The 16,648-nt window shown below is 40.3% G+C and overlaps 1 protein-coding gene across 1 annotated transcript in view; it reads left to right on the top strand.

Annotated features, from left to right (window-relative positions):
* Positions 1-16,648, top strand: part of LOC133563544 (homeobox protein aristaless-like 4) — a 101,477-nt gene that overhangs the window by 61,192 nt on the left and 23,637 nt on the right. The window contains exon 2 of the mRNA XM_061917715.1: positions 4,505-4,818. Within this exon, the coding sequence (XP_061773699.1) occupies positions 4,505-4,818 (314 nt within the window). The remainder of the gene's footprint in view (positions 1-4,504; positions 4,819-16,648) is intronic.

The raw sequence follows: 16,648 nt of genomic DNA, 5'->3' as shown, positions 1-16,648 counted from the left end.
AACAATGTTTGAAAAATTCCCGGTTTTCCCTAAATTCCAGGAATTCCAAAATACCCATTCTCAATTGGAACTATTAGTACGTCAGCATTTTTCAATCGATTGGAAACCAACACCATCTAGTACCTATGTTTTAAAAGTTACCCCTTTTCCTGAAATTTCCAGGAATTTTCCAATCAAATGAATGGAACATTCATTATTCTACAATGCCCTAAATAATAATAAACAAAAAGGTGGTCATTTTTAAACCTGATTATGAGCCGTCAACCATCCACCTACACCACCTTCCCTCATAGCCAACAGAAAACCTGTTTTCCCTTTCTCAAAATTACCCAGTTTTCCTGGAATTTCCTCCCCACTGAAAATGAGTGGGTGTTAAACAATCTACTCCAAATATTCAAACCCGCCACACACTCCACTCACCTTTATCAACCCAACTGCCATTTTCCAAGGTCAAAAAAATTCAAGGAAATCCCCCCAAAAATCGCATGGCGTAATGTTCTAAGTTCTTTCCTTTTATGCCAGATGACTCTCAACAGCGGTGTTATTTAATGTTAGCGATTGTCTTACGAGAAGATTCCCTCCATAATTAGTGGTGGTAAGCTACTACGCTAGCTAAAGCTGCCCCTGGGGTAGACTTACCCTTTTATGGGTGCCACCCCGATAAAAAAAAAGTCTGGAAACGCCACTGGCGCCTTCCCTGAAAATAGCTTATATAAAGTCAATTAATAAATGACAGGGTGCTTTATGTAAAAATAAAATAGTCGCCTTAGCAGACACACTAATTACAGATGTATTCATGACGGTCTGCGGTAGTTTTGTGGTTTCAGTGCGTGATCGTGAAAAATTAAACTCATGGGGCCTGATTTACTGAGATCCAAAGACCACACGGCAACCCCCGTGTTGCGTGTGATCTACCAAGACTGCTTGTGCAGTGGAAAAGTGGTTCAGGCCGCCTTATTCAAATGAGGATTTTGCGTGTACTAAACGGGGTATCACCACAGAAACACTCATTTACTGCACATTCATGTTCTCCTGCTCCTACCTGTGGCGTTTTGCTATGTTGCAGGAGACATGTACCACTTTTTATGGGCATTTTAGAAGCAGTCGTGCAGCACATTTACAGGCACACCATATTTAGTTGGGGGTTTTTTTTGCAGCTAAAAAGGTGCATGGGAGGGAGGCTCCACTTACTTTGTCTACAAATGTTTTTATATATGAAATATTTGTATAATATATGTTACATGTGAAAAAAATGAAAATCATTAAACAATAATGAAAGACACCAAAACATCAATTGAATTGACTTTTAATCAGCCGCTTAAGTCCTCTAGCAGCTATAAAATTATAAAATTATGTTGTTGAATAGACAATATGGCTATGACACACACACGTAGGTTGAAGGATTCTCGTCTGTCCGTCCACTAGCACTAGAGATGTCCGATAATATGGGACTGCCGATATTATCACCCGATAAATGCTTTAAAATGTAATATCAGAAATTATCGGTATCGGTTTCAAAAAGTAAAATTTATGACTTTTTCAAATACCACTGTATGGAGTGGTACACGGACGTAGGGAGAAGTACAGAGCAGTTGCATCTCCCAGTCATACTTAACAACCCTCCCCATTTTCCCGGGAGGCTCCCGAATTTCACTGCCCCCTCCTGAATATCTCCCGGGGCCACCATTCTCCTGATTCCACGCAAACAACAATTTCCGGGACGTGCCTTTGCGTGCCGGCCCAATCACATAATATCTACGGCTTTTCACACACACAAGTGAATGCAAGGCATACTTGGTCAATGGCCATACAGGTCACACTGAGGGTGGCCGTATAAACAACTTTAACACTGTTACAAATATGCGCCACACTCTAAAGCCACACCAAACAAGAATGACAAACACATTTCGGGAGAAAATCCGCACCGTAACACAACAGAACAAATATCCAGAACCCCTTGCAGCACTAACTGTTCTGGGTTGCTACCCCCCCCCCCCCAAAATTCCAAGCTGCTGTTTTGAGGCAGGTTAAGATAAATAATGCACTTTGTGACTTCAATAATAAATATGGCAGTGCCATGTTGGCATTTTTTTCCATAACTTGAGTTGATTTATTTTGGAAAAACTTGTTACATTGTTTAATGTATCCAGCAGGGCATCACAACAAAATGAGGCGGAATAATGTGTTGATTCCATGACTATATATATATATATATATATATATATATATATATATATATATATGTTGATATCGGAATCGGTCATGAAGAGTTGGACAATATCGGAATATCGGATAATGGCAAAAAAGCCATTATTGGACAGTTGTTGCTAGCACCAATCCTGCAGTCAGTTTGCACGTCTGTCTAAAAAGTGCTAAAAAAAAAAAAGGAAAATAGTACTTGATGAGCGTTGATAAGAAATATTGCACTGCTAAATATATATATATATATATATATATATATATATATATATATATATATATATATATATATATATATATATTGTTACCAAGTTTTGAGCAATAAAAAAAAAATTCTATAAAGCAATGTTACTGTATGACATTCTGACAAAATTGCATGTGACCCAAAAATTATATTATCTTTTAAATGTCCATTAAAGTGAATTTAATTTTAGGGAGCAAACTTTGTGATTAGTCTTGATTAATCCCGATTAAAAAGTGTGATTAATATATATTTTTATCTTTCATAATTTTTGTTCGTACACATTTAACTTGAATAAATAAAATTCACATTTTGAGGGTCCCATCTATCAAAAGAGAAGTTTTGAAGACAATGAAAACTAATAGACCGCCTCTACTTACCAAGTCAATTAAGTGCCAGTAGTCCAGGGGTAGGGAACCTATGGCTCTAGAGCCAGATGTGGCTCTCTTGATGACTGCCTCTGGCTCTCAGATAAATCTGAACTGACATTGCTTAACAGGATAAGTAATGAAAAAATCCACTTAGTCATGGTGTAAAAAATAACATTCAAAATATAAAACATTCTCATGCATTTTTATGTTCAAGAAGTTGCATTAATGGTAAGAAGTAATTTATTCATTATTGTTTAGTGTCGGGCTTGCCCTCCTGGGGGTTCTTCAGACCACCAAGCACCGACATGAGAGCCTGTTTTAGGGTTAAAATATTGTTGTTTTTTTTCAATTAGTCTGTCAGTTGCTTTCCAGCAATTGTCTTTTTCTCTCTGTCCTCACTCGCTCTATGGCTCCAGCCCCAACGCTGTCTCTCCTCCTGGCTGCTGCTTATAACAGAGCGACAGGTGTTTAGATAAAAGGGCCCAGGTGGGCCTCCTACACACCTGTCGCTGATTTCGAGGCCGGTCCTGGCAACATCCCGCTTTGCTGCAGGCCCGCAGGCCACGCCCCCTCCGCAGTTAACTTCAGAATAACAATGTTAATACAAAGAATAAGAGACCTATTATACTCTGGAAATGTTGGTCTTACTTAAATTTAGTTGTGTTCAGTGTTAAAAAAAATATTATATGGCTCTTAGGGAAATACATTTTAAAATATTTGGCTTCTTGGCTTTCTCAGACAAAAAGGTTCCCAACCCCTGCAGTAGTGGAATAACAAGACATCAATATGCATCAGTAGTGGAATAACAAGACATCAATACGCATCGGTAGTGGAATAACAAGACATCAATATGCATCGGTAGTGGAATAACAAGACATCAGTATGCATCAGTAGTGGAATAACAAGACATCAGTATGCATGAGTAGTGGAATAACAAGACATCAGTATGCATCAGTAGTGGAATAACAAGACATCAGTATGCATCAGTAGTGGAATAACAAGACATCAATACGCATCAGTAGTGGAATAACAAGACATCAATACGCATGGGTAGTGGAATAACAAGACATCAATACGCATGGGTAGTGGAATAACAAGACATCAATACGCATCAGTAGTGGAATAACAAGACATCAATATGCATGGGTAGTGGAATAACAAGACATCAATATGCATCAGTAGTGGAATAACAAGACATCAGTATGCATCAGTAGTGGAATAACAAGACATCAGTATGCATCAGTAGTGGAATAACAAGACATCAGTATGCATCAGTAGTGGAATAACAAGACATCAATACGCATCAGTAGTGGAATAACAAGACACCAATACGCATCGGTAGTGGAATAACAAGACATCAATATGCATCAGTAGTGGAATAACAAGACATCAGTATGCATCAGTAGTGGAATAACAAGACATCAGTATGCATCAGTAGTGGAATAACAAGACATCAGTATGCATCAGTAGTGGAATAACAAGACATCAGTATGCATCAGTAGTGGAATAACAAGACATCAGTATGCATCAGTAGTGGAATAACAAGACATCAGTATGCATCAGTAGTGGAATAACAAGACATCAATATGCATCAGTAGTGGAATAACAAGACATCAATATGCTTCTCTCAGTATTCAAACAATCCAGATAAAAAACGCATGACTCTCACCTATCCTTTCATCTCTTGACGCAGGAAAAGACAACAACGGCCTGACAGAGTCCGAGCTGCCCTCTGGTGTCGACGCCCCCGGGATGGAAGGCAGCTACCTAAACCTGAAGGAAAGTGGCGTGAAGGGGCCGAGCGAGCGTCCGGGTTCAGATCTTTCCAGCCCTCTGGACAAAAACGAGGTTGAGAGCAACAAAGGCAAGAAGCGGCGCAATCGCACAACGTTTACAAGCTACCAGCTGGAGGAGCTGGAGAAGGTCTTCCAGAAGACTCACTACCCAGACGTGTACGCCCGCGAGCAGCTGGCGCTGAGGACCGACCTGACGGAAGCTCGAGTGCAGGTGAGGTTGGGGGATTGATGATCACATGACATGCGGGATATTGTACTTTCTAGTGTTGTACGGTACACCGGTACTAGTATAGCATCGTGGTACTAATGAAGTAAAAACGGTACTATACTCTGAAAAGTCCCAAGCATGACGGCACGTCATCGTGACATTGCTGGTTTTACGAGCATGTTCGGCAGTGCACAATCACAGAGTACTTACAAGCAGACACAGTGTGTAGACAGAAAAGGGAGAACGGACGCATTTTGGCCTAAAAACTGACAATAAAGGTGAAGTTCTAACACCGAAACATCCTCAGGATGAGGTACTTTAAGACATGGCTAGCTAGCTAACAGCAAACATCCATCTGCAGTGTTTTAGCTACTTCTAAATCACTAATCCTCGCCTCCATATCGACAAATTAAGTAACTTTTCATATAAGTTGCATCTCTGCAGGACGAGGAATAGCTAAACATACTTCACCGAACACCGTAGTGCAGGCCTGGGCAATTATTTTGACTCAAGGGGCCAAATTTAGAGAAAAAAATATGTCTGGGGGCCAGTATATCTATCCATCATAAGCTGTGAAAATCTGCGGTACAGTATGTGAGCTTGGGTCCTGTTATCAGAAACACTAATACAAAACTTCACAATAATGTTTGATTAAATGCTAACAAGGTTATGACCAACTGCTTGAAAAAACGGAATGGAATTTTACATTCTTTACAGAATGAGACACCCAGAATGTACACGAAAATAAAGAATGAGGGATTTACAATATCACCTATGAAGGGTAAAACACTGAATATTAACATATGAACATCACACCCCCCTCCAGCCACATGTTTTATGATCAAGTGAAACGAAACAAAAATACAAAAAAAATAGCCAAATATGAACGATGAGCATAGTAACTAATTAGATGACCATAGTAACTAATTAGATGACCATAGTAACTAATTAGATGACTATAGTAACTAATCAGATGACCATTGTAAACAATAGTAAATGATAAATGGGTTGTACTTGTATAGCGCTTTTCTACCTTCAAGGTACTCAAAGCGCTTTGACACTACTTCCACATTCACACACACATTCACACACTGATGGAGGGAGCTGTCATGCAAGGCGCTAACCAGCACCCATCAGGAGCAAGGGTGACGTGTCTTGCTCAGGATACAACGGACGTGACGAGGTTGGTACTAGGTGGGCATTGAACCAGGAACCCTCAGGTTGCGCACGGCCAGGTTCCACCGCGCCGTCCCAACAGTGGAGTAACTAATTAGATGACATAGTAAATAATTACATGACCATAGTAACTATTTAGATGACCATTGTAACTAATTAGATGACATAGTAACTAATTAGATGACCATAGTAACTATTTAGATGACATAGTAAATAATTACATGACCATAGTAACTATTTAGATGACCATTGTAACTAATTAGATGACATAGTAACTAATTGGATGACCATAGTAACTATTTAGATGACCATTGTAACTAATTAGATGACATAGTAACTAATTAGATGACCATAGTAACTATTTAGATTACCATAGTAACTAATTAGATGACATAGTAAATAATTACATGACCATAGTAACTATTTAGATGACCATTGTAACTAATTAGATGACATAGTAACTAATTGGATGACCATAGTAACTATTTAGATGACCATTGTAACTAATTAGATGACATAGTAACTAATTAGATGACCATAGTAACTATTTAGATTACCATAGTAACTAATTAGATGACCATAGTAACTATTTAGATGACCATAGTAACTAATTAAATGGCCATAGTAACTAATTAAATGGCCATAGTAACTCATTAGATGACCACAGTAACTAATTACATTACCATAGTAACTAATTAGATGAGCATAGTAACTAATTAGAGGACCAAAGTAACTATTTAGATGACTATAGTAACTTATTAGATCACCATATTAACTAATTAGATGATCATAGTTACTAATTAGATGACCATAGTAACTAATTAGATGACCATAGTAACTATTTAGATGACCGTAGTAACTATATGGATGACCATAGTAACTAATTAGATGACCATTATAACTAATTAGATGACCATAGTAACTATATGGATGACCATAGTAACTAATTAGATGACCATAGTAACTATTTAGATGACCATAGCAAATAATTAGATGACCATTATAACTATTTAGATGACCATAGTAACTAATTAGATGACCATAGTAACTCATTAAATGAGGATAGTAACTCATTAGATGACCATAGTAACTCATTAGATGACCATAGTAACTTATTAGATGACCATAGTAACTCATTAAATGAGGATAGTAACTCATTAGATGACCATAGTAACTTATTAGATGACCATAGTAACTCATTAAATGAGGATAGTAACTCATTAGATGACCATAGTAACTCATTAGATGACCATAGTAACTATTTAGATAACCATAGTAACTATTTGGATGACCATAGTAACTATTTAGATGACCATAGTAACTTATTAGATGACCATAGTAACTTATTAGATGACCATAGTAACTATTTAAAGGACCATAGTAACTAATTAGATGACTCTTAACGGGCCGCATGTGGCCCCCGGGCCTTATTTTTCCCAAATCTGCCGTAAAAGGATACAGTAGCTCACAAAGCTAGTGCGCCTGAATGTAAACAAACACCATAAGTGGATCGACACCTGACATCCACTGTAATGATACCAAGTACAGTAACGTATCTAATTGATACTACTATGAGTTACATCGTAGGGCTGGGCGATATTAGCTTTTATTAATATCGTGATATTTTTATGCCATATTGCAATATACGATATATATTACGATATTTTGCCTTGGCCTTGAATGAACACTTGATGCATATAATCACAGCAGTATGATGATTCTATGTGTCTACATTCAAACATTCTTCTTCATACTGCATTCATATATGCTACTTTTAAACTTTCATGCAGAGAGGGAAATCACAACTAATTCAATTGACCAAAAGTGTATTTATTAAATACTCTTCATTCTCTCACAGGTGACTTTTTAAATGAAAGTTCAAATTAGTAGTGTTGCTACCTTTTTGTAGTAACACTTCTGCTGCATACTTTGTATATTGCTGTTGTCTGCCTAATATCTTCCCGCTTGAAGCCAAACCACCGCCAGATGATGGATCCCCTGCTCTTTATTTTGGGCATTTATTGTTCTTCCTCCATTTGTGATCAGTTTCGCACCATCTCTCTCTTGTATTGTCACAAGCTCCGCTCTGCTTGCACGACCTGCCTCAGCTAATGTTAGCCATGCTGCTACCTCAGTATGTGACGTATGTAAGAAGGCGGGCTTGTTTTACATCTCTGTGAGAAGGAGAGACGAGAAGGAGTGAGAAACGCCAGTAATGTAATGCCCGCAGCTAAAAGCAACTGCGTGAGAATTTATACTCTAATATTACAATATAGTCATTTTCTATATCACACAGAGACAAACCTGCGATATATCCTTTATATTTATATATCGCCCATCCCTATTACATCGATATTTTTTAAACATTTTTTTTCCTTTTTATGTTTACACATGAGGACTTGGAATACGACCAATGTATGTGTCATGATCCGTCAGCCAGGTCATGGCATGGTTTGGGTTTGGTAGTTTTTCTGTTTTAGTCTGGTCCTGAGGTACACCCTTTCCTTGTTTTCTTTTGGTTTCCATGGGCACTGATCCTCTTCACCTGTCTTAGTTTTGCAATTAGTGTTCCCACCAGGTGTTTGGGTTAGTCACTCCCCTTCATAGTTTCCTGTCACCTAGCAATAGTTGCTGGGTCAATGTTTACGTTCTCCAGGTTTTCTCCTCGCTCTCGAGATAATTCTACACAATACAATTCCTCCTTTTTCCACCGTTGGTGACATTTTGGTTTGTTTTAGCTCCACGCTTGCTAGCATCCTTAGTTTTGTATTTTTGTCCTGCGTTTAATTTATTACGGAAAGCTTAATCTTACCTGCTTGTTTCCTGCGTTGGAGGGGAACACGACAATCGCAGCCATGTGACAAAGGCGCAACAGTATGATCCTGTAACTACTTGGTATCGGATCGGTACCTAAATGTGTGGTATCATCCAAAACTAATGTAAAGTATCAAACAACAGAAGAATAAGTGATAATTACATTTTAACAGAAGTGTAGATAGAACATGGATGAGATCCGCCCGGAGTTCCTTAAGACTCTGGATGCTGTGGGGCTGTCTTGGTTGACAAGACTCTGCAGCATCATGTGGACATCGAGGGCAGTACCTCTGGATTGGCAGACCGGGGTGATGGTCCCTCTCTTTAAGAAGGAGAACCCGAGGGTGTGTTCCAACTATCGTGGGATCACACACCTCAGCCTTCTTGGTAAGGTTTACTCAGGTGTACTGGAGAGGAGGCTACGCCGGATAGTCCAACCTCGGATTCAGGAGGAACAGTGTGATTTTCGTCCTGGTCGTGGAACTGTGGACCAGCTCTATACTTTTGGCAGGGTTCTTGAGGGTGCTTAGGAATTTTGCCCAACCTATTCTACATGTGCTTTGTGGACTTGGAGAAGGCATTTGACCGTGTCCCTCGGGAAGTCCTGTGGGGAGTGCTTAGAGAGTATGGGGTATCGGACTGTCTGATTGTGGCAGTCCGATCCCTGTACGATCAGTGCCAGAGCTTGGTCCGCATCGCCGGCAGTAAGTCGGACACGTTTCCAGTGAGAGTTGGACTCCGCCAAGGCTGTTCTTTGTCACCCATTCTGTTCATAACTTTTATGGACAGAATTTCGAGGCGGAGTCAAGGCGTTTGCACTTGCACTTGCATGGCTTAATCTTTGAGACAAGCATATGCTACTGGCAGGATCAACCAGGTAGACCCGCTAGAGTGTTTACTGGCTTCTGGATACCCTGGCCGGGATTTAAGCAGTCAAATTAAGCTGCGGCTTAATTTGACTCAACACGGGGAACCTTACCTGGCCCGGACACGGAAAGGATTGACAGTTTGGTGGCCGCGGGATTAGGTCTCTGCTTTTTGCAGATGATGTGGTCCTGATGGCTTCATCCGACCGGGATCTTCAGCTCTCAATGGATCAGTTCGCAGCAGAGTGTGAAGCGACCGGAATGAGAATCAGCACCTCCAAGTCCGAGTCCATGATTCTCGCCCGGAAAAGGGTGGAGTGACACCTCCGGGTTGGGGAGGAGACCCTGCCCCAAGTGGAGGAGTTCAATTACCTGGGAGTCTTGTTCACGAGTGAGGGAAGAGTGGATGAGGCAATGCTCTCAATTTACCAGCCGATCTACATTCCCATCCTCACTTATGGTCATGAGCTTTGGGTTGAGACCGAAAGGACAAGATCATGGGTACAAGCGACCGAAATGAGTTTCCTTCACAGTGGGTGAGAAGCTCCGCCATCCGGGAGGAACTCATAGTAAAGTCGCTGCTCCTCCACATGGAGAGGAGCCAGATGAGGTGGTTCGGGCATCTGGTCAGGATGCCACCCGAACGCCTCCCTAGGGAGGTGTTTAGGGCACGTCTGACCGGTAGGAGGCCACGGGGAAGACCCAGGACACGTTGGGAAGACTATGTCTCCCAGCTGGCCTGGGAACGCCTCAGGATCCCCCGGGAAGAGCTGAACGAAGTGGCTGGGGAGAGGGAAGTCTGGGCTTCTCTGCTTAGGCTGCTGCCCCCGCGACCCGACATCGGATAAGCGGAAGAAGATGGATGGATGGATGGACGTAGATAGAACATGTTGAAATGGAAAATAAGCACATATTAACAGTAAATAAACAAGTAGATTCCATCCATCCATCCATTTTCTACCGCTTGTCCCTTTTTTGAGGGTCACAGGGGGTGCTGGCGCCTATCTCAGCTGCATTCGGCCGGAAGGCGGCATACACCCTGGACAAGTTGCGACCTCATAAACAAGTAGATTAATAATCCATTTTTACAGTTTGTCCTTTATTATATTGACAAAATAATAGGTGTATAAATGACACAATATGTTACTGCATATGTCAGCAGACTAATTAGGAGTCTTTGTTTGTTTACTTACTACTAAAAGACAAGTGGTCTAGTATGTTCACTATTTTATTTAAGGACAAACTTGCAATAATAAACATATGTTTAATGTACTCTAAGATATTTTGTTAAAACAAAGCCAATAATGGCATTTTTTGTGGTCCCCTTTATTTAGAAAATGTTGTGTTTTCTGCATGTTAAACTATAATTGTGGAGGGGGTCCGGTCCGATCCGGTGGCCATGTACTGCTCGCCTGTGTATCGGCTGGGGACATCTCTGCGCTGCTGGTCCGCCTACGCTTGGGAGGGTTTCCTGCTGGCTCCGCTGTGAACGGGACTCTCGCTGCTGTGTCTTGGATCTTCTTTGGACTGGACTCTCGCGACTGTGTTGTATCCATTGTGGATTGAACTTTCACAGTATCATGTTAGACCCGCTCGACATCCATTGCTTTCCTCCTCTCTAAGGTTCTCATAGTCATCATTGTCACCGACGTCCCACTGGGTCATTATTGTCACCAATGTCCCACTGGGTGTGAGTTTTCCTTGCCCTTATGTGGGCCTACCGAGGATGTCGTGGTGGTTTGTGCAGCCCTTTGAGACACTAGTGATTTAGGGCTATATAAGTAAACATTGATTGATTGATAATTATTATGTGTAAAATGTTGTCTTTGTTTATATTTTGGGGCGTCTGCAACTAATTAATAGGATTGGTTTAATGCAGTGGTTCTCAAATGGGGGTACGCGTACCCCTGGGGGTACTTGAAGGTATGCCAAGGGGTACGTGATATTTTATTTTTTAATATTCTAAAAATAGCAGCAATTCAAAAATCTTTTATAAATATATTTATTGAATAATACTCCAACAAAATATGAATGTAAGTTCATAAAGTGTGAAAAGAAATACAACAATGCAATATTCAGTGTTGACAGCTGGATTTTTTGTGGACATGTTCCATAAATATTGATGCTAAATATTTCTTTTTTTGTGAAGAAATGTTTAGAAGTAAGTTGATGAATCCAGATGGATCTCTATTACAATCCCCAAAGAGGGCACTTTAAGTTAATGATTACTTCTATGTGGAGAAATATGCATTTAGAATTGAATCACTTGTTTATTTCTCAACTAGTTTGTAGTTATTTTTATATCTTTTTTCCCAAATAGTTCAAGAAAGACCACTACAAATGAGCAATATTTTGCACCGTTATACAATTTAATAAATCAGAAACTGATGACATAGTGCTGTATTTTACTTCTTTATCTCTTTTTTTCAACCAAAAATGCTTTGCTCTGATTAGGGGGTACTTGAATTAAAAACATGTTCACAGGGGGTACATCACTGAAAAAAGGTTGAGAACCACTGGTTTAATGTACTCTAAGATTGTTTTGAGTTTTCCTTGCCCTTTTGTGGGTTCTTCCGAGGATTTCGTAGTTGTAATGGTTTGTACAGTCCTTTGAGACATTTGTGATTTAGGGCTATATAAATAAACATTGATTGATTGATTGATTTTGGTAAGATAACGCCAATAATGCCATTTTTTGTGGTCCCCTATGTTTAGAAATGTATCAAAAGTTATGGAAATACCAGTAGTGGTACCAAAATATTGGTATCAGGACAAGCCTAGTAGTTAGCATACCAATAGTCCCCAGAGGGAATGAGGTTAAAGAGCTAACCTAACAACAGAACATGCAGTCTATTGTTCTCCTTTTCCAGTCCTCTGTTCTTCACGCCAGCCTTGGATCACAGTGGGACGGGCGGGATCCAAAGATCACTTTCAGCTCTAACTGCAGAACTCTCCACAAAAAGGTCAGAGGCCAAGGGCTTCTCCCTGGTGCTACTATGTGCAAACTACTTCCTGGCACAACTGTGGTGCGGGGGTGGAAGACACAAGAAGTCATCCGTCTCTTTTCAAAGGATATAAAAAGCACTCGAGATGCCAGTTTCAATTTCCAAACGTAGTCCGAGACACAGTCCGGCGCGGCATGGCCGGTCTGGTCCGTGTGACGGTACTGTAACAAAAATGTTGCGTTCACATAGACGCATTTAATCCCCAGATGAATATAATTAACTTCCCCAACTGACAGGCACACAGCCCACTCTTCTGAGTCACTGTGAGCTTGGACCAAAACAGACCCCAAATACGCACGCAATCAAGTCTAAATCCCACAATTGCAAGGGAAGGTCCATCAAGACAAAGTCCAGGGATCTGCAACCGTAGAATACCAAAGGGCATTGGGAGCTTGGCAAGCGACTTAATAATCCTTTTCATCTTGGGAGCGAGACACTGGAGCACAGATGTTTCTGGCAGAAAGTGCCAGAGCGAGCGTCTCGCAGTCGGATGATGAAAGTCTCCTAGTTGCAGTTTGGGGCTTTAGCTGCCATTATGTTGGTTAGGAGTCAGACTTGGACTTTACCGTCCACGTCTTCCTCGGGCCGGGAGAGTGAGACACTCTATCAACCTGCATGTCAGCCATGAGGTGAGACGGCTGCGACTTCAAAGCTGCTTTTTGGACTTCTTGCACTCTGCCCTCCCGCACTCTCTCCTCTTTCTGCCTCCTGGGTGTTGAGCATAAATAAAGGCCTTTAATGGTTCTGTAAGCTGCCTTTTGCTGTCAACGTGGTCGCCAATTGCTGTGTTGCCTCCAAACATTTGGTGCTCCCGGCCGCCTCCTTGCAGATGTGACTGCAGGAACTAGGACAGCCAACATGGCACTCAAACACATCCTCTTGTATGGGACTAGGGTCGTACCGTAGCAGTACTAAAGAGTGCCGTATACCAGTATTAAAGAGTATGTTATGCCGGTACTAAAGAGTGCAATATGCCTGTACTAAAGAGTACGGTATGCCTGTACTAAAGAGTGCGGTATGCTGGTACTAAAGAGTACGGTATGCCTGTACTAAAGAGTATGGTATACCAGTACTAAAGAGTGCGGTATGCCTGTACTAAAGAGTGCGGTATGCTGGTACTAAAGAGTACGGTATGCCTGTACTAAAGAGTATGGTATACCAGTACTAAAGAGTGCGGTATACCAGTACTAAAGAGTACGGTATACCAGTAATAAAGAGTGCGGTATGCTGGTACTAAAGAGTACGGTATACCAGTACTAAAGAGTACGGTATGCTGGTACTAAAGAGTATGGTATACCAGTACTAAAGAGTACGGTATGCTGGTACTAAAGAGTGCGGTATACCAGTATTAAAGAATACGGTATGCCGGTACTAAAGAGTACGGTATGCCTGTACTAAAGAGTATGGTATACCAGTACTAAAGAGTGCGGTATGCTGGTATTAAATAGTACGGTATGCCAGTACTGAAGAGTACGGTATGCCGGTACTAATAAGTACGGTATGCCAGTACTGCCATTATTAAAGAGTACGGTATGCTGATACAAAAGAGTATGGTATGCCTGTACTAAAGAGTACAGCATACCGGCTCTAAAGAGCACAGCATACCAGCACTAAGAGTACAGTATACCGATACGGCATACCGGTACTAATGAGAACGGTATCCAATACTAAAGAGTAAGGTATAACTGTATACTAAAAAGTACAGTGTACTGGCACTGGCACTGAGAATACGGCATACCAGGACTAAAGAGTACGGCATAAAGGCACTAATGAGTAAGGCATAAAGATAATAATGAGTACGGTACACACGTATACTAAAGAGTACGGTACACACGTATACTAAAGAGTACGGTACACAGGTATACTAAAGAGTACGGTACACATGTATGCTAAAGAGTACGGTACACAGGTATACTAAAGAGTACGGTACACATGTATACTAAAGAGTACGGTACACAGGTATACTAAAGAGTACGGTACACATGTATACTAAAGAGTACGGTACACATGTATACTAAAGAGTACGGTACACATGTATACTAAAGAGTACAGTACACATGTATACTAAAGAGTACGGTACACAGTTATACTAAGGAGTACGGTACACAGTTATACCAAAGAGTACGGTACACAGTTATACTAAAGAGTACGGGATACAGGTTCGGTTGCAATAAGAAACATATGTTTAATGGGCCGGTATACTAAAGAGTACGGTATAGAGGTACTAATATAGTATTGTGGTAGTAATGTATTACACTTGGTATTATACTGCTTCTGAAGTGTTTTTTATTTCCAGGTCATAACGGTGCGCTGTGACATTGCCGGTAAAACGAGCAAAGGCGCATGTTAAGCAATGCACACGCACAAAGTACTTACAAGCAGAAACAGATTGGAGATCGAAGAATGGACACATTTTGGCTTAAAAACTAACAAAGTTAAAGCTTTAAACACAGCTTACCTCCATTTGGAGTCGGCAGTGTTTGAGCTACCAATAGTAAAATGCATGACTTTTTAAAACACCGCTGTACGGAGTGGTACACGGACGTAGGGAGAAGTACAGAGCGCCAATAAACCTTAAAGGCACTGCCTTTGTGTGCCGACCCAATCACATAATATCTATGGCTTTTCACACACACAAGTGAATGCAAGGCATACTTGGTCAACAGCCATCCAGGTCACACTAAGGGTGGCCGTATAAACAACTTTAACACTGTTAAAAATATGCGCCACACTGTGAACCCACACCAAACAAGAATGACAAACATTTCGGGTGAACATCCGCACCGTAACACAACATAAAAACAACAGAATAAAAACCCAGTACCCCTTGCAGCACTAACTCTTCCGGGACGCTACAATATACACCCCTATTACCCCCTCCCCCTCACCTCAACCCTGCCCCCCCATCCCCCAACCTCCTCATGCTCTCTCAGGGAGAGCATGTTCCAAATTCCAAGCTGCTGTTTTGAGGCATGTTGAAAAAAATAATGCACTTTGTGACTTCAATAATAAATACGCAGTGCCATATTTTTTCCATAACTTGAGTTGATTTATTTTGGAAAACCTTGTTACATAGTTTAATGCATCCAGCGGGGCATCACAACAAAATGAGGCATAATAATGTGTTCATTCCACCACTGTATATATCAGTATCGGTTGATATCGGAATCGTTAATTAAGAGTTGGAGAATATCGGCAAAAAAAGCCATTATCGGACATCTCTACTTACTACTAAAAGACAAGTTGTCTAGTATGTTCACTATTTTATTTAATTCAAACATTCTTCTTTGATTGTCATATGATTTTTTGGGGAGTAAAATAAAGCCAACAATGTAATTGCTTATGGCAGTGGTTCTCAAATGGGGGTATGTGTGCCCCTAGGGGTACTTGAAGGTATACCAAGGGGTACTTCGAGATTTTTAAAAAATATTCTAAAAATAGCAACAATTCAAAAATCCTTTATAAATATATTTATTGAATAATACTTCAACAAAATATGAATGTAAGTTCATAAAGTGTGAAAAGAAATACAATAATGCAATATTCAGTGTTGACAGCTAGATTTTTTGTGGACATGTTCCATAAATATTGATGTTAAAGATTTATTTTTTGTGAAGAAATGTTTAGAAGTAAGTTGATGAATCCAGATGGATCTCTATTACAATCCCCAAAGAGGGCACTTTAAGTTGATGATTACTTCTATGTGGAGAAATCTGCATTTATCATTGAATCACTTGTTTATTTTTTCAAACAAGTTTTTACTTATTTTTATATCTTTTTTTCCAAATAGTTAAAGAAAGACCATTACAAATGAGCAATATTTTGCACTGATATCAAATTTAATAAATCAGAAACTGATGACATAGTGCTGTATTTTACTTATTTATCTCTTTTTTTCAACCAAAAATGCTTTGCTCTGATTAGGGGGTACTTGAATTAAAAAAAATTTCACAGGGGGTACATCACTGAAAA

This window comes from Nerophis ophidion, linkage group LG12, assembly GCF_033978795.1.
Source record: "Nerophis ophidion isolate RoL-2023_Sa linkage group LG12, RoL_Noph_v1.0, whole genome shotgun sequence".
In the NCBI taxonomy this organism is placed as follows: Eukaryota; Metazoa; Chordata; class Actinopteri; order Syngnathiformes; family Syngnathidae; genus Nerophis; species Nerophis ophidion.
This window is presented reverse-complemented; position numbering and strand designations above follow the sequence as displayed.